The 17,079-nt window shown below is 61.0% G+C and overlaps 1 protein-coding gene across 6 annotated transcripts in view; it reads left to right on the top strand.

Moving 5' to 3' along the window:
- PRR5 (proline rich 5) overlaps positions 1–17,079 on the top strand; it is a 50,921-nt gene that overhangs the window by 16,916 nt on the left and 16,926 nt on the right. For 3 of the 6 annotated variants that reach the window (XM_064491376.1, XM_031463418.2, XM_064491377.1), the window contains exon 2: positions 8,151–8,270. The exons of 2 other annotated variants lie outside the window; for them this stretch is intronic. In XM_064491376.1, coding sequence (XP_064347446.1) covers positions 8,161–8,270 — 110 coding nt within the window. In that variant the 5' untranslated portion in view covers positions 8,151–8,160. Of the gene's footprint in view, positions 1–7,904; positions 8,271–17,079 lie in introns of those variants that run through there. One more of the 6 variants, XM_031463417.2, reaches the window with a different exon arrangement.

Below are 17,079 nucleotides of genomic sequence, written 5' to 3'. Positions count from 1 at the left end.
CCTTTTACTGTCATTACCATCGCTGAGAGAGACTCGCTGGAGGGGAGGGAGGAAGGGCGTCCCGGGCAGAGGCCGGCTGCAGGCCTGGAGGTGGGAATCCGGTGGAAAGGCTGGAGAACAGTGGTCGCTTTGTCTCCTGGGTGGGGCGGGGCCGGGGTGGGGGGTGGGCAGGACGAGGCCTGGAGGGGCTTAGTGGGAGATGCAGGGGAGACGGGAGGAACAGAGGCCGTGCGCAGACTGCAGAGGTCTTGGACACCACGCTGGAAATTTGGAGCTCATCCTGCAGGGCAAGGGCCTCGGCTGGAGCAGGTCACAGCTGGGTGGCAGAGTGAGTGTGTTGGCCACAGGTAGGCTGGCAGGCTAGGAGGCCGGCTCTGGGGAAGGGGAGGTGGTGGAGAAGTCTGGAGCCTGCAGGGACCCTGGGGTGCAGAGGTGGGCAGGCTTGGGAGCAGGGCAGAGCCTGCGCTGGCTGGCTCAGCAGGAGCTAGGGGACATCTCGGGAGCGCTATCTGCCCAGGCTTCAGATTGAGGTCGGGGGGTGGTCCCAGCCTCCTCCAGGAGCCTGCCTGGATTCAGTCCACAGCCCACCACGGAGGAAGGCAGGAACTGGAATGGGAACCCAGCATCCATCCTGGCCCTGCCCCTCATCAGCCTGTGACCTGGCAGGTGCCATCAGCATCTGGGGCCTCAGTGTCCACCTGCGATGGGGGACAGGTCTGCCCGGCTGTGGGCCAGGCTGGCCGGGGCAAGCCCTCAGTAAGGGGTACCTCTCGCCCCCAGGAGATGGGAACCCCCCCAACCCTTCCAGCGACTCCCAGCAGCAGTTTCTCCTGCATTAAATCCACCACTTCATGGTCTGTGAACTGCGTCCTTGCAGAAGCGGGAGGGTGGTGGGTGGAGCTCTGTCCTGGGTGGACGCCCCTCCTCCGGGAGCGAAGCCTTAGACTTGGCAGAAACCCAGCATCACCTCCTCACTGGGCTCTTTGGGTTTTATTTACAAAGTCAAGAACACAGGTTCCCGACTGGAACTAGCCATTCGTGCCTCAGGGGGCTGTTCAGAAAGCAAGGCACTGCCAAAGCCCCCACGTCCACCAGCCTGGCCCATTACCCCAGGCTCCCCGTCCCGGGGCTTTTCATTATCAGTGTGAGGTCTCATGTCCCGAGTGGTACTTGTTCTTTCCAAGGATTCTTCCAAGAAAAGGCTGCTGGCCAAGAAAGTGCCTGGGGAGGAGTCGAGCCGGGTGTCAAGCCCAGTCCGTCCAGCTCTGCCCTGTGTGGCCGCAGCCTGCCTGTCTGCGCAGCGGGGATGGTCGTGGGGCCGCCTCCCAGGGCCGCTGCAGAGATGCAGGTCAGGAAATGCAGCGGGGGCACCGGCACTGTCCATGTTCAGGGGCCACACCCGTGATGCCTTTGGCCGACATTACTGCTCACCTCTCCGCCGCCTGGAGTTCGTCTTCCTGTTAAAGTAATTGGGAGTGGAGGAGGGGGGGTGAACGTGTCTCCAGCTTACTGAGCGTTGGGGCCTGACCTTTCCCCATTGGGACATGGGATTTCATGGACCTGGAGGTCAAAGCCAGGGTCTGGGGGAGTGCAGCCCTGCTTGGGCAAAGGTGATGCACTGCTGTCTTAGGGCTGCCCTAACCAATGACCACAAACTGGGGTGGCTTAAAACAGAAACTGTGGAGGCTAGAAGTCTGAAATCAGGGTCTCAGCAGGTCCTGAGTCCTTCCTCATCTCTTCCAGCTTCTGCTGGCCATCCTGAGTCCCTGGGCTCACAGCTGCATCTCTCCTGTTTATTCCCCCGCTTCCACGTTGCTGTCTTCCTCTGTGTCTCTGTATCTGTGTCTTCTCATAAAGACCTCCATCCCTGGATGCAGGGCCCACCCCACTCCAGGGTGACCTTATCTTGACTCAATCATGTCTGCAAAGACCTACACCAAATAAGGCCACATTCACAGGCACTGGGGGTTAGGGCTCCGGCAGGTCTTTTGGGGGTCAGCCCTACCCCCAACAGGTGAGCGGTCTGGATACCCCAGGACTCAGCCCAGCAGGCAGATTGCTTTTTCTGTCTCCAACTTGAGCATGTGGGGCTGGACAGGGCAGGTGGGGTTGTTCTCCGGACAGGAGACTGGGAGGGACAGACACCTTGGTGGCGGTGGCCCCACTGTGCCAATGTTGCCTCTACTCGTGACTTTGATTAAATGAAGGAAGCAGTGGCTCCTGTTTACTCAAGGGCCTGCTCTGCGCTGGGTCCCGGGCTGGCACACGCGTCCTCATTCATGTAGGAGGTTGCTGAGGGCACACACAGACACTGAAGCTGGTTGGTTTGAATCCCGGCCAGGCTGTGTGACCTTGGACCAGTCACTTTTCCCGGGGCCCCCGCAAGCTCCTTGTGGAAGCTTGGAAGTTGAGGGGTGGATGCGGTGACGTGGCCAGATCATAGTCGGGACTCCACGAGCATCAGCTGTGACCTCTACCCACATTTCATCCTCACACTCATGCTGGGAGGCACATTGTACAGAGGAGACTGGGGCTCGGGGGCTGAGGGGCTGGCAGGGGAGGCGGCCGAGCAGGGAGCAGCTTTAGTCTGGAGCCTGGAATCCCAGCTGGGCCACGCTCCTGCTCTGCACCCCTCATTGCGCCACCCAGCAACTATTTATAAACCAGTCAGCGTTATACAACGGCCGCCCGGGAAGGGCCTCGAGAACTGGCTGTTCACGACCTTGTTTTCAGATGGGAAACTGAGGCTGGGGAAGAAGCTCTCTTGGATGCATTTGTGGGATCTCAGAAAAGGGGCCTCTGCTGATCAGAACCCCTGACCCACCTCTAGAACTGGGACCCAGAGCAACGGAGGGGGAATGTTTTGAGAGCAGAGGGCAGGGACCACCAGGGGAAGGGCCCTGGTGGCAGCGGGCAGAGCGGGGGTTCAGCTGGCAAAGAGACGTGGGGGGAACATGAAGATGTTAGGACATGCTGGCTGGCAGAGCTGGGGTGGAACAGAGGGCTCACCCCATGACAGCAGAGACCCTGTCTTTCTTGCCCTGCTGTATTCCCAACACCCAGAACAGTGCCAGGCATACAGTAGGTGCTCAGTGAATATGTCTCCGGGGTTTATTAAAACACCAGGGAGGCGGACTGCCCCCCACCAGCAGGTGCAGCATCCCTGAGCCTGCACTTTCTAGCTGACAGCTTGAGCCAGCCGCTGCACCCCCTCAGCTTCACTTCCTCCGTCTGTGAAAGAAGGGCAATCATAGTCGGTCCTGGCTCTGAAGCCACTGGAAGGGACATTTCCTCTGGAGCACTCTGAGGGCAGGACCCACCCACCTTTGAGGTTGTTGCCCCGACCCCAGACCGGCACGGGGGAGCCTCTGTAAAGTGCGCCTGTTCATGAAATACAACACACGTGGCTTCTGATGGGCCCGACGCCCATCCAGCCTGGCATGATGACAGGTTGTCCAGCCTCGGGACAGTCACTGAGATCCAGCACATTGCAAAGCCTTCGGAGACGACCAGCCTAATCACAGCTGGTGCTGGAGTCACCGTGGGTAACGCGGGCTCACCCAGCGTCGCAGCTGTGACTCGGGAATCTCTCTGCACTGTGACTGTAACGGCTAGCGGCGACCAAGCCCTGGCGTGCACCCCATGACTCCCCATCGTGGGGCAGGTGTGTCCACATCCCTGTCCATCCCAGAGAAGGGAAGGATGAGCTGGGCACAGGGAGCCATGGGGGGAGTGCCCCTGAATGTCCAGGCCCCCAGGGTGCAGAGCCACTGCCCCAGGGGTTCCCCAGCATGCAGGGGGAACTTTCCCAGTCAGCTTTGGGGAGCACCAGCCTTCGCCACCAGGGGGCAGAAGTGCCCCTCAGAGCGGGCAGTGCCCAGGGTGGGCAGGGTGCAGCCAGCTGAGGTCAGCGCCAGCCAGAGTGATGGTGCTGGCGGCTGCCTCTTCCTGCTTGGCTGGCCTGGCTCCAGCTTCCGCTCCGCCCTTTGCTGACTCTGACTTTGAGCCTGTGTTTGGCCTCCCCAGGCCTCAGTTTCTCTGTCTATAACCCCCATCTGGCAACCTGCAAGGACTGGATGAGGCAGTGTGACTGACGCAGCCCTGCCCCTGCCGTGCCCTGGGCCCCCTTCCCACCCAGCCCCATTGGGGTGGGCTGACTCCCCGATTTGGGGGGCATACGGGGACGCTCCGCTGTTGCCGAGCTCCTGTACGCACCCCGGTGGACGGGAGTCTGGAGGCCTGGGTTCCAGAGCTGCACAGACTTACTGCAGTCCAGTCTCCGGGCGTCAGGCTGTCAATTGTTAAGTAAGGGGCCGAGCCAGGCTCAGGGTTTTGCAGACCCCTGGAAGTCACGAGAGTCCCCTGAGATTTAGCGACCCTCCCCAGGCCCCACCCCCAAAGATCCTGATGGGGTTCCCAGCAGGGACTGGGAAGCAGCATTTTGAACCAGCCCCAAGGTGTTTTCAATGCAAAGTCCCAGTGCCTTGAGCCCATCCACAGGTGCTGGGCCCATCCTGAAGGTCATTGCCAGTCCTAGCGCTGCGCCCATGAGGACAAAACCTCCAGCCCAGCCCCTCAGCACCATCATGCCTCAGGGATCAAAGACGCCTAGGTCACTGCCTCCCCTGTCACATCTACAGGGAGCATGTGGCGTCTAAAGGGCTTTATGGGTTCCCATTTCCCCGTCCATCCGTCTTACAGATGGGCAAACCGAGGCCCCAGAAGTCACCTGACTTGATAGCAGGGCCAGTGGACCCCGGTTCTGGCCACCCAACTGAGGGCTCCCTCTCCCAAAATGAGGAAAAACCCTGGGGGTCCTCCATAGTGACCAGGGTCTCACACCAGCTCCTGACATGCCGCTGGTGGTGGGGGCAGGGGTTGGAATGAAGTTTGGATCCTGAAGGAGGAGAGGACACGGGTGATGCCATCCGGGCTGGCGTGGATCTTGGAGCAAGGTCACTCCAGCAGCTTGTAGGGTGTGTGAGCGTGTACCTCTGCCTCCTGTTCCCTTGAGCGGGTGTTTTCCTTCCCTGAGTCCCCCGCACAGATGAGCCCCGACCAGGACCCCTCTCCCCCAATACCAACCCCTTATCTGGCCTGGAAGACCCCATCAGTGAGTGGAGGACCGGGAGGGCACCTGCAGCCCCGTGCCTGCCTGCGGGGGCAGCCACTCAGCCAGAGCTGTCACGTGAGGCCCGGGCCCCGGAGGCCTGGTCATCTGATGCTTCCCAGGAAGCCAGAAATCAGGGTTTCTGTGTCAGTCTCTCCATTGTCAAACCTTGGCTGCACGCAGTTTGGGTTTTTTGTTTCTTCCCCCACACTGCGGGTTGTGCTGAACACATTTAGAGGCTGGACTTGGCCATCGGCCACCCAGTTGCCCCTGCTCTGGGGGGCATAATGGTTTGTTTCCTGCTGGCCTCTGCTTCCGATTCCGGCCCTGGGGGCTGGCCACTCCCCTGGCTGTCAAGCATCCTCCCCACCCCGCATCCCTCTCGCCTGTCACCAGCCCAAACACGGGGCACAGCAACTTCAGCTGAGTCTCCAGTATACCCCCACACGGGCTGTTGGGTGTGGACCATGTAACAGAGGTCGGCAGCTGGGGCCAGGGGGCGGTTACAGCTAATTCCTTAGCACTGACTATAGATGGCTTTGGAATCCCTCAGCCACCCCCACCTCCGGCATTTCTTGCTGGCCACTTCTCCCAGCCCCCTCTCCACCAGGACCCCCTCGCAACTCCTCCTCTTCTTGCCTCCCCCAGCCTCCCACGGGGGCGCTGCCCTTACCACTCTCCTCCCATTTTCGCTTGAATTTCTTATCCAAAGCAATCCAGCCTCCCTCTGCACCGACCCTCCTACCAGCCAGGCCTTGCTGGTGGCTGAGGTCTGCCCAATGGAGTCTGCGCAGCAAACAAAGCCTCCAGCTTGGGAAACCCTCCTTCACCCCACCCACCCAGGGTCTGACACGATCCGGGGGTTCTCTGCTGCATTCCCCACAAGGGGCAGTTTCAGGGATTCTGTCTCTGTCTAGTGGGGCACCTTTTACAGAGCATTTAATTTCTTCACTCCTGTGAGACATGTTTATCCATCCATTTAACCAAATATTTACTGCTTGCCTACTGTGTGCTGGGCTCGGGAACATACTGGTGAGCTAAGTACAGTCCTGGCCCCCCTGACTTATGCCATTGGATAGAAAAGTCACCAAATGACCAGAGGACAAGCAGTGAGCCTAACTCAGGGCGAAGCAGTCAGAAGAGGGAGCAGGAAGAGACAGGGAATGCTTCTGGGCTCGGAACAGTGGAACCCGCAGGACCTTCATGCACAGCTGTGCACGTGTGTGCCAAGGATCACTCTGGCCACCGCGTAGAGGAGGGGCTTGCGGGTGACCTGTGTGGCCCAGGGAGAGGGGGCAGGGAGTGTCTGTTATCCTGGCCTGGGGAGGTGATGGTGGAGGTGGAGAGTGCAGGTAGGGTCCACAGATGTTTCTAAAGGACATAGAAACCACTGGGGGCTTGACTAAGAGCTAATGTAAGTCTCAGCCTTGGGGAAGATGGGCTCTGGGGGATTCAAAGATCTCTGCTCCCTGGATTTTGAGCCCAGGGTCAGGGAGTTTGCCAGGCACGACTCTGCCTCCTTAGGATGAGGGTAGCACCTGGCACGTGGCAGGTGCTCAGGAAGTGCTGGCTGAATTTCTCTGGGCAACATCTCCTCCCCAGGCTCTCATACACCTGATTGTGAGGCTCTCCTGGCTCACAGAAGCTCATTAGCTGCTCGGCCTGGCCTTAGCAACCCTTTCTGCCTGGGTCACTTGGCAGAAACAACCCTGCCTGGAGGCTGAGCCAGGCCCCCTCCACCGCCTCCTTGACTCTGAGGCCCAGATTCCTGTCTCGTACTGTTGACCGATGCCGCCAGACCAGCAAGCCCCACTCTCCCAGCGGGCAGTCCCTTTGGTTGTGCGCTTGAGGCGGGAAGCGTCTCATGCACACACCCTGGTGTAGGTAGGGGACCCAGTGACCTCTGGGCCTCAGTCGGCTCTTCTGTATGATATGAAGGGGGCGCCACTGGGCACCCTTCCTGCTCTGAGGTTCTAGGATCAGCCCCTCCTCTCCCTGACTGATTCATTCCAGAAGCATTTATAGGGAGACCAGGGCTGGGGTTCTGGTGACGCCAGAACTTGCTCAGTTGCTTCAGGAAAGGCCTAGAGGAGGACAGCAAGGGTGCCTTGCCCTGTCTGAGGGAGGGGGCAGGTGCAGGTGAGCCCCGTGGGAATCCCAGAAGCTGGAGGGTCCTACCGTGCGCTCAGGAGGCTGGGTTAGGCCCAGCTTTGTCGTTTGTCGACTGAGGTTGAACAAGTTGTTTCACCCATTCTGCCTCAGTTTCCTCAGCTGGAAAATGAGAACTGCGGAGGAGTGTGTGTCCATGTGACGCCGGGGTCTTGAGAAATCTGTGTTGGCACAGTCTTTGTGGGGAGGGATGGAGAGGTGGGGGCGACTCCGTAAGCCTTTGCACCAGGGATCTGGGAGGGGGCAGGAAGCTGAGCATCGTGTGGGTGTGGCCGCAGGGGACGGAGCGGGGCCTGTTCTTGGGGTTGGATTGTGCATTGGTGCGTAGTCGTTTCCTGTGGGCACGTGTGGCCCTCAGAAGAGCCAGAGCGCGACCCCAGGAGGACCAGCTCAAGGGGCGCTGAGCGGGCGGTGGCTACGGCCGCGGAGGCGCCGGCCGCGCCCCCACTCACTGCCCCGCCCAGGTTGGTCCCGCCTCTGCGCACGCCCCCTACCCTGAGGCCCCGCCTCGGCCCCTAAGCTCCGCCCCCGGGGCCGCCCCTGCTCCGCCCTCGGCCCTGGGCCCCGCCCCCTCCTGCCCAGGCTCCGTTTGCGCCGGGTCCGCGCTACCCGCCGCGATACTGGCGCTCCAGGCTGCGGCCGCTCCAAGCAATGATTAACCCCTCGGGGCGGCCGGCGCGGGGCCCGGGGCGGAGGCGGCGGGCTGGGGCGGGACCCCGGAGGACCGCTCGGCTTCCTGCTTTCGCCGAAGTTTCCTCGTAGAGGGCGCAGCGCCCGCAGGGGCCCGCGGCGCGGCGTGGCGCAGGGCGCGGCGCCGGGCGCGCGTGGGCGCCGAGTCGGCTGCCGGGGTCACCATGAGGACTCTCCGCAGGTTGAAGTTCATGAGTTCGCCCAGCCTCAGTGATCTGGGCAAGAGAGAGCCGGCCGCCGCCGCCGCAGACGAGCGGGGCACGCAGCAGCGCCGGGCCTGCGCCAACGCCACCTGGAACAGGTAAGGCCGCGCCCTCCTGGTCGGCCCGCGGGCCCCTGGTCCCGGAGCCGGGGGAGGGGGAGCCTTCTAGCCGGTCCGCGGGCGAAGGCGGGCCCCCAGCGAGGAACTGTGCCGGGGCAGCACGGCACTTAACAATTTGTAGAGAACTTGCTCCTCCAGAGTTGTGCGGGCGGGGAGGGAAGTTTAGTGCAACGTGTTTCTAGAACGGAGAGACGAGACTGTGGACCCGGGGCTGGTTCCAAAGCCCCCAGCTGGTGGGTGGCGGGGTGGGCCTGGATCCCGCGAGCCCGCCTTCCCCCGGGGGTCTTCCCACGCCTCTGCTCCAGTGCTCATGGCAACCTGGGAGGTAAATAGAGCAGGAAGTGTTTATCCCATTTCGCCTATGAGCAGATGAGCCTCGCGGGCGCAGTCGGTGGGTTGCTTCTGCGCTTCCTGTTTCTGCGTTAGGGTTCCTCTGGTCGGGGGTGGGCGGGTGGCTTTCCCTTGAGGGGCCCCCTGTCCTCCCAGCTGTCAGCAGGGGTGCTGCAGCTGCCCGGCATTCCTTAGACGACCCTCCCCCCGCGAGCCCTTCCCAGACTAGCAGGGGCGTGGGAAGTCCCACCACCCCTCCGCCCCCACCCCAGCTTTGTTTGAAGAGCAAGGCTGGGATCCGGAAAAAGAGACGGTTTATTCAGTGGGATTCCCCACCGTGTTTGCTCATGAGCTCTTTTCAAAAATAGGTGTTTCCACCCAAAGGAAAATGAGAGGGGAGTAGAGAGTGGGGCAGACTTTTCAGGGGGCTATAGATGCTGTCCCCCCACCACACACACCTGGCAGTGAAATCCTGCCAGATCCTCCACTGTCTGGTCTCGGCCACCAGGAAGCTGACTGTCAATGTGGATGCTCGTTTATTCAGTTCATCAGTCGTTTCATGAGCATCATGATGGGCACAGGGCTGCCAGCCTGAGACCCTCGTCTGTGCACCAGGCAGGACACAGCTGTCCGCGTCACGTGCTCCTCTCCTGCCCCCTACAGGGATGAAAACTGCTTGAGGGCTGGGACCGGTCGGCCTCAGTTTCCCTGTCCATCAGTGGGCACGCACATTCCTTCTTATGGAACTGCTGTGAGAACAGTGAAAGAAGGCCTATCCTTGGGGAATCTTATCTACCCAGTGACTGTACACTGTCTTAAGAGGCATTTTCTCCTCTCACAGAATTGAGGTGATGGAAGCAGTCTTTGCCATGTTTTAGCAGAAGGAGCCAGACAGATTTTAGTTCAAATCTTACATCTGCCTCTTCCCTACTGCGTAAACTTGAGCAAGTTGTTTAACCTCTCTGGTCCTCAATGTCCTTGTCCATAAAATGGGTTAATAAGAGTGCCCACCCATATCATAGGGCTGTCATAGGGATTAAATGTGAAGATCTGTATTAAAGCCTTTAGCACATGCCTGGCACGTAGTAGGTCCTCTGTAACTCATTACTCAAGTTCAAACTCATGCCCGGGACAAACTCGTGTCAGGGTGAGCCTGCAGGGATTTGAGGGGCCCCTCAGGAGACAGCTGTTTCCTGAGCTCTCACCTACAGCAACTGTCTGAGCACCCCTGCCCCTGCTGGGGTCTCCAGGGAGTGTCTGGGCAGAGGTGGGGGCAGCCTGAGGTCAGCACTGAGCATTCCGGGGCTCAGGGGGTGGCTGTAGAGTGAGGTCCCCTGAGCCCCTCCACTGCTTCTCACTTAGAGGAGTGTCAGAACTTCGGCTCTGTTCTGTGCCTCGGCCTGCTGACTGCAGGGGAGCGCCTCCTCCCGCAGCCCAGCCAGCACCTGTAAGGCCCTGAGCCTCCCAGCCCCTGGACCCACGTCAGCCCCACCTGCTGGGCTGTCCTTCATGACCCTTGGCTCACTTCGTCACCGTCATAGCCCAAGGATGCAGACATGACTACCACCCCCCATTTAGAGGGTGCAGAGGGGCACACCACCAGGAGACCTGCCCATGTGGACGCTGCAGAGCAGAGCCCCTGCGCTCCCCCTGAGCAGGGGGAGCACTGAGCTGGGGAGGGGCAGTACCTTCCCCCGCAGCGCCCCGCAGAGACCACTGAGGGGTCGGGCCTCTTCTGATCACTGCCTGCCTGCCTCCCCGCCCCCTCCCCGGTCCCGGCAGCGCTCCCTGCCAGGGCCCCTCAGGACCACAGCCTTGGGGGTCGGGACATTGCAGGCCCTGCCTTGCTGAGTTGTGGACACCTCATTTTGAGTCCAAGGTGAACCCCCTTTCCCATGTGACCACATTAATTTCCTAGGGGTGGCTGTAACAAATTGTCACAGACTGAGTGGCTTAAAACAACAAAAGTTTATTCTCTCCCAGTTCTGGAGGCCAGAAGTCCCAAATCAAGGTGTCCAGGCACGCTCCCTCCAGAGGCTCTAGGGGAGGCCCCTTCCTGCCTCTTCCAGCTCCTCGTGGCTCCCTGGCCTGTGGCCACACCTCTCACTCTCTGCTTCTGTCCTCACTGGGCCTCTCCGCCGTGCCTCTATGTCCACACCTCCTGTCCCGCTCTTACTTATAAAGACGCCAGTCACTGGATACAGGGCCCACCCTAAATCCAGGACAATCTCATCCCAAGTTCCTTAACTAATTACATCCACAGAGACCCTGTTTCCAATTAAGATCTAGGGTATCAAGTGGGCATGAATTTCTAGGGGACACTATTCAGCCCACCTCAGTGACATCCGTTTCCTCACCTGGATGCTCACTCAGGGTTAGTGGAATCCATGTCCCCACCTAGCATTCATTCATTCGTTCATTCATTCCCTCACTGGCACTGGGCCAGCCCGGGGCATAGAATCAAGCAGACAACAGCCTGGGGCTTGGAGTTGATGAGGGGATTCAGGAGATAAACAAGGATGCGTGTAAACCCCCGGGGTCTGTGCGGGTGGCGTTCAGTGCGGGGAAGAGGATGAACTGGGTGAGCGCGGTGCTGAGCACACACGGCTAGGGCCTGCGGCCCCTTCTTCCTCTGTGCACGCTGATCCTGCGGCTGTGTGGGGGATGTTTGAGGTCCGGATACCAGGCTTCCAGCTGGCTGGGCCACCCTCCCAAACCGTAAACCGGAACTGCTTCCTAAGCACCTGCTGCTGCATGGCAGGGCAGGGCGCTCCCCTGCGCCTGGCCCAGTGCTGGCGCTGCAGAGGCAGGTGCAGGGCGGCCTAGAAGGCTCACCTGTCGCTCCTACCTGGGATCCCTATCCCCTCCCTCCCCAAGGGCCCGGACGTCATGTCACCGTCTGTCCCTGTATTCGCCCCTGTTAGCTCCCTGCTGGGCTTGGGCCCCATGCGTGTTCAGGGCCTCTGGCTCCATGAAGGTCCTGTTCTTGGGCTAAGGGGCCAGTGGGGAGGGGGCAGGAACTCCCCAAATCTCAGCACAAGTCCCCTGTACCTGCATTTGGGCCAGAGGTGTCACCATCATGACGCCCTACTCCTCGCCTGGCCTGGATCCCCCCAGATGCTTGAGGTTTGGAGAGCCCAGTGCCCACCCACCTTCTGGATGTGAGAGCGGAGGCCCCCAGCAGGTAGCCTGTGCCCTTGCGCTGCGAGCGACCTTACCCTCTCACACCCCACAGGTTCGCCTCCAAGGCTGAGATGATGGTCTTTAGCTTAGAGATAGAGAAACTGAGATGGGGGAGAGGGACTTGATCAAGAGCCTCGGCCAGCGTTGGGTCTGAACCCTGGTCTGACTTGAAGCTGCTGCCCAGGCGCCCATGGGAGTTCGTGTCTGCTGGCCGGGTGAGGCCAGTATTGCTGGTAAGAGCCCAGAGGCTGTGGCTGCCCGCCTTGTCTGCCCATCCCTGGTCCTGGACGGGGAAGGCGGGGATAGGGGGCGCTGGCCCAACCCCCACAGAGCGTCCTGTACCCAGCTCTCCTCCTGGACCATGAGCATCCCATCCCCCCAGCTGGTGGTGCACACTCACCCCGACCCATGCTGGGCCCTGTCCAAACCCCGGACGTGGAAGAGCTGCTTTCATCCCTGCAGCACCTTCCAGGTGGTTCTCATCGCCCCCATCCTGCAGATAACAGCACTGAGGCTCAGAGAGGTGCAGGGACTGTCCAGGTCTCTGACTCCAAAGCTTCTGCCACCGCCTCGTAGGGGTCTCTGAGGAGCCAGAGGAAGCTGGCTGGAGCCTCAGGGTGACTGGTTGGTTGGGAGTAGGGGGTTGGAGGGCAGTCGGGGGCCTGTGCGTGGCTTCCCCACCACCCCCACCTACTCGCTCTGGGTGAGGCCCCAGGTCCTGAGCCCATGCCCCTCTGAGTTAGTCTGGGTGTGGCCAGCAGAGCAGTGGTCCCCAAAGATGCCCCGGAACCTGTGAATACATTTCCTTACACGGCAAAAGGGACTCTTCAGATGTGATTAAGTAAAGGATCTTCAAGTGGGGAGGTGATCCAGGCGAGCCCAGTGTTATCACAAGGGTCTCGACAGGAGGGAGACCGGGGCTCAGGGTTCAAGAAGGAGGCGTGAGGATGGAGGCAGATTGGTTGAAGACACCACGGTGCTGGCTTTAAGGATAGAGGGAGGAGCCCAGGACAGGGAACGTGGATGCCTCTAGAAGCTGGAAGAGGCCAGGAAACATTCTCCCCTAGAGCCTCCAGAATGAGGCTCGAGTGACACCTTGACTCTAGTCCTATGACAGTGATTTAGAGCTTCTGGTTTCAGAACTGCAAGAAAGCACATTGATCTGGTTGTAAGCCACTAAGTGTGTGGTCTCTTGTTACAGCAGTGGCAGGACACTCATACGCTGGGTTTCCCTCCCTCCCAACCCTGCTCACTTCTCTGCCCCCCAGCTCGGGCTCAGAGCCGTCTGCAGTCCCTGAACCTGGCCTCCCACTTGGCCGGTGGGGACGTGAAATCAGGCAGCTGTGGGAGGAGGTGGTTGCTCCACTGTCCCCTGCAGCCTTTCAGGATGGATAGGTCAGCCCACAGCCAGGCATCTGCCTACCTGGGCAGGTGAGCCTCTAGAGTAAAGTTCCAAGCTCCTGCCTGGCGCCCAGGGAGGAGGAGTGGTGGGCGCGGGGCCCCTCCCACTCGGCCAGGACCCCGGGCCAGGGTTGGGGGTTATTTAAACCAGGTGCCCCGAAAGCAGGGCGAGAGTGATGCTGGTTGCTGAGGAGCAGGTGAACCTGGTATTCTCAGCCCCACTTTCCAGCGGGTCAGATGGGGGCCCCGCATGGGGGCGAGGTCGGGTTCTGAGTCGCCTGTCTGCCTGTGCCTTTCACCGGGGTTTGAAGAGGAGGCCAGTGGACGCTGCTCCAGAGGCGGCTGGAACAGGGCCACGCAGCCCCCCCACTTCATCTCAGGGCTGGGCTGACCCTCCAGGATACAGATGAGGACACTGGGGCTCTGGTCACCGTTATATGGACAGGGCAGAGGGAAGGCTAGAACCTGGTCTGTCTGAGGTGGGCTGGGAGCCAAGGCAGACACTGTGGGGCCCCAGTGGAGCCCAGCACCCACACCCACCGTCGTCCACCAGCGGGGAGATAGGTCTTGAGAAGAGTCAGGCTTTGACACCAGTGGGAGGGGCTGGAGGAAGTGCCAGCCCCTCTCGGGTCCAGGTCGGCCAGTTTTCTGGGCCTCCAGAGCAGGGCAGGGCTCTACCTCCAGGCCCCCAGCCGGGGCCTCAGCCTCTGAAGGCGCACTGGCCTAGCCTGCCACTCACTCACTCTCTGCCAGGGCTTCCTGTATGGGCAGGCAGGCGACACTGAGAGACGTGTGACAGTGGGCCAGGGACCGACCCAGCTGGTGTCCCACCTGCTCTCGGCACCATACTGACCCCAGCCTGAGCCAGGGCAGCCACGGGCAGGTCTCCCCCAGGAGCCCCACAATCTGCCCTTCCTCCCCAAGCCTGACCGTGGGGGCCCCGTCCTGTCCCAGGCAGCCTTGATGGCAGCACGTCTCGGCACCATCGTGGGTGCCGTGGAACCTCCCTGCCCCTTCCCCCCCAGGTGAGAGGCTGAGTCTTGTCCCTGCCCTCCTGCCTCCCTGCATGGGGAGAAGGGATGGGCCGGAGAGGGCCTGCCCAGTGAGAGGAAGCAGTGGAGGGAGGTGCTGGGCCGGCTGCCGCTCCGGCCTCACCAGGAAGTGCCCCAGTGTCCCCGGCTGGGCCTGCCCGCCTCTGGCCTGGGAGGGCCCGTGCCAGGGTTTCACTTCTATTTGAGGTGTATAAGCCTCTCCTCTCCCCACCCCTCCCCTCTCCCCCAGTGGCTCCTAGCAAGGTCTTGTTATTTACCGAACTCGGACTTTGGAAAGAGCGTGGAACCTCGGCTGGAGAGGCCTTGCCTGTCCACCTTCCCGCCCCGGGTTGGTTGGGGGCAGTTTCTGAGCAGCCGCGTGGAAGTCGGGGGACTGTGGGCCTGGGGCTCTGTTCTGGTCCTTCCAGGCATCAAGCTGTGTGGCTCTGGGCAGTGTCCCTTGGCTTCTCTGAGCCTCAGTGTTTCCATCTGCAACCTGGGCTGTAACAGTCCCACTTCATGCCGTGGTTAGAAGGAGGTGGGGATGCTTGAGCTGTGGGGGATACTTTGAGGGGCACTCCCTCCCCTGGAGTCACTGCTGATGATACCATAGCACGCATGACCCCGCAGGGCGCTCTCTGCTCCCCAGTGTCTCCTACAGGAGCTGTAATTCTGGACCCTGTTGTACCCATTGTACAGACGGAGAAGCTGAGGCACACATGGTCCTATCTCTTGGCCCAGGCGTGCAGCAGGGAAGCCCAGACCTGGGATTCAAACCTAGACTTGCACCTGAACCAGCCTGAGGGCTGGAGGTGGGATGGGTGGGAGCAGGGTCCACCTGGGTAGGAGGCTGGGCTGGGGTGGGGTATGGACAGGAGAACTCCAGGGTGACCCCAGGGCTGGGCAGGTCGCTGCTCAGATACACGGGTTGAAAGGTGGAAGGGTGGGGACGATGCTGGGCTGGGAAGGGGGGCCAAATAGCAAACCAAATAGACCTCCGCTCCCCCGAAAGAAGCCAGGGTCAAATCCTCATCCAACACCAGAGTGAGGAGGGGTGGGCCTGACCTCATGGTGAGCCTCCAGAATGGGGAGCAGCAAGGGCAAAGGCCCTGAGGCAGGAGGAGGCTGCTGCTGCTCAGACCCGGGCGTGGACAGTGGTAGGGGGTGGTTCTGGTGACACAAGGCGCTGGACCCCTGAGGGCCTCGAGGCAAGACTTTTCCAAAGAGCTGTCTTACCCTCCAGAGCCATGTGGTTAAGGTCCCCTCTGAGCAGGCGACCAGAGTGGGCTGGGAGTCCTCTGGAAGGTTTACCAGAGGGGGAGGAAGGCCTTGGAGAGGCAGCAGGACTGGGTCTGGCAGGCTGACCAGGGCTCCCTCCATGTTGTCCCCTTGGCCTGATGGAGGCCTAGGCCCCAGGGAGACCTCAGGAGTGGCTGGGCCCGTGGGGCCAGGGTCAGGAACGCCCCACCTGCCAGCCCCCAGGCTCCTCCGCTGACAGGACTGGGAGGGGCTGACCCCACTCTGTGGTTGTCCCTCCTCCGCTCGCTGCAGCCTCATGGGCTAGGAGTGAGTCCCCAGCTGTTTGGATTTCGGGGTGGCAGCTGCTTTGGACAGCGGGCTTCCTGGCGGCCATTAGACTTCCCGTCAGAGTTTCACTTGTTTCAGTCTGTAGACAGGGAACAGGTTACCGTGATGCAGTTGTGGGCCTGGGTCTACCGGGGAACTCTTAACAGGTGAGTCCACCCCGGCCATGACCTCCCACTGAGGCCTTCATCCTCCCAGCAACCTGGGGCAGGCGCACTCGTGACCCCCATTCACAGACAGGAGACAGAAGTTAGAGGACATGTGCCTGGATGCACGAAAAAGCAACATTCCAGCACCAGGCGCCGGAGTCAGGCACTCCGGGTCAGGTGACGAGGCCTCTGGCCTCGCCAGGTCGGGACCAGCCGTGGAGCCCAGGCAGGTCCCTGCCCTGCTCAGAGCAGCCTTCACCCACCTGGGGTGTGGGGCCCTGCCCCTGCCCTGCCCCCTCCAGGGTGCACAGCTGACTTGGCATCAGGAGGCTGCGTGGGGAGAGGAGGCAGCTGTCGGGTGAGCTCTGTGGCTTCCCAGAGGGACTTGGCTCTTCTGAGCCTCAGTTTCCTCATCTGCAAAGTGGGCGGCTAGTCCACGTTGCTGGGAAGGGCAGAGCTGATAAAAGTGGACCAGGGCGCCCAGAGCTGGGTCACTGCCATCTAATCCGTGCTGCGAATAGCAGCACATGTCCGGCTGTCCCTCCAGGCCAAAAATCGCACTGCCTGTCTGCAGTGGTGAGCTTCAGAACAGCAGCCGGACCCTGGGGGGAGCAGTGCAGCCACCCAGACTGCGCTTTCGCCCTCAGGAGCTCATGGCTGGTGGCAGGGACTGACATGAAAGTAAATCGGTGGAGTGCTAGGGTATGAGTCTGTGCAGGGAAGGGAGGGGGCCAGGAGGGCTTCTTGGAGGCAGTGGCCTTGGAGCCAAGGCTCTAATATAGATCCCTAGTAGATAGAGAGCATTAAAGGCCTGCCAGGTCAGGGGCAGTGGGTGCAAAGACCCTGACGTATGGCAGCCCCTGGCAGGTCCAGTACTCTCTGAGATTATAGTGTAGGATGCGCAGGAATGCAGGGAGGGACCATTCTGGACGAGCGTCAAATGCCATGTCCAAGGCCTTGGGCTATATCTGCAGGGCCCTGGGCAAGGAAGGGACTCTGGCTGCAGTGGGTTGTGGACGCACTAGGGAGGTAGCTGGGGCGATCGGAGGTTTAGGGAAGCACAGAGGAGAGAGGCAGGGTGCGGCAGAGACCACGGGGTAGAAGTGGCTG

Source organism: Camelus dromedarius, chromosome 11 (genome assembly GCF_036321535.1).
Source record: "Camelus dromedarius isolate mCamDro1 chromosome 11, mCamDro1.pat, whole genome shotgun sequence".
Lineage (NCBI taxonomy): Eukaryota > Metazoa > Chordata > Mammalia > Artiodactyla > Camelidae > Camelus > Camelus dromedarius.
The sequence above is the reverse complement of the archived record's forward strand: the minus strand, read 5'-3'. Positions and strand labels throughout refer to the sequence as shown.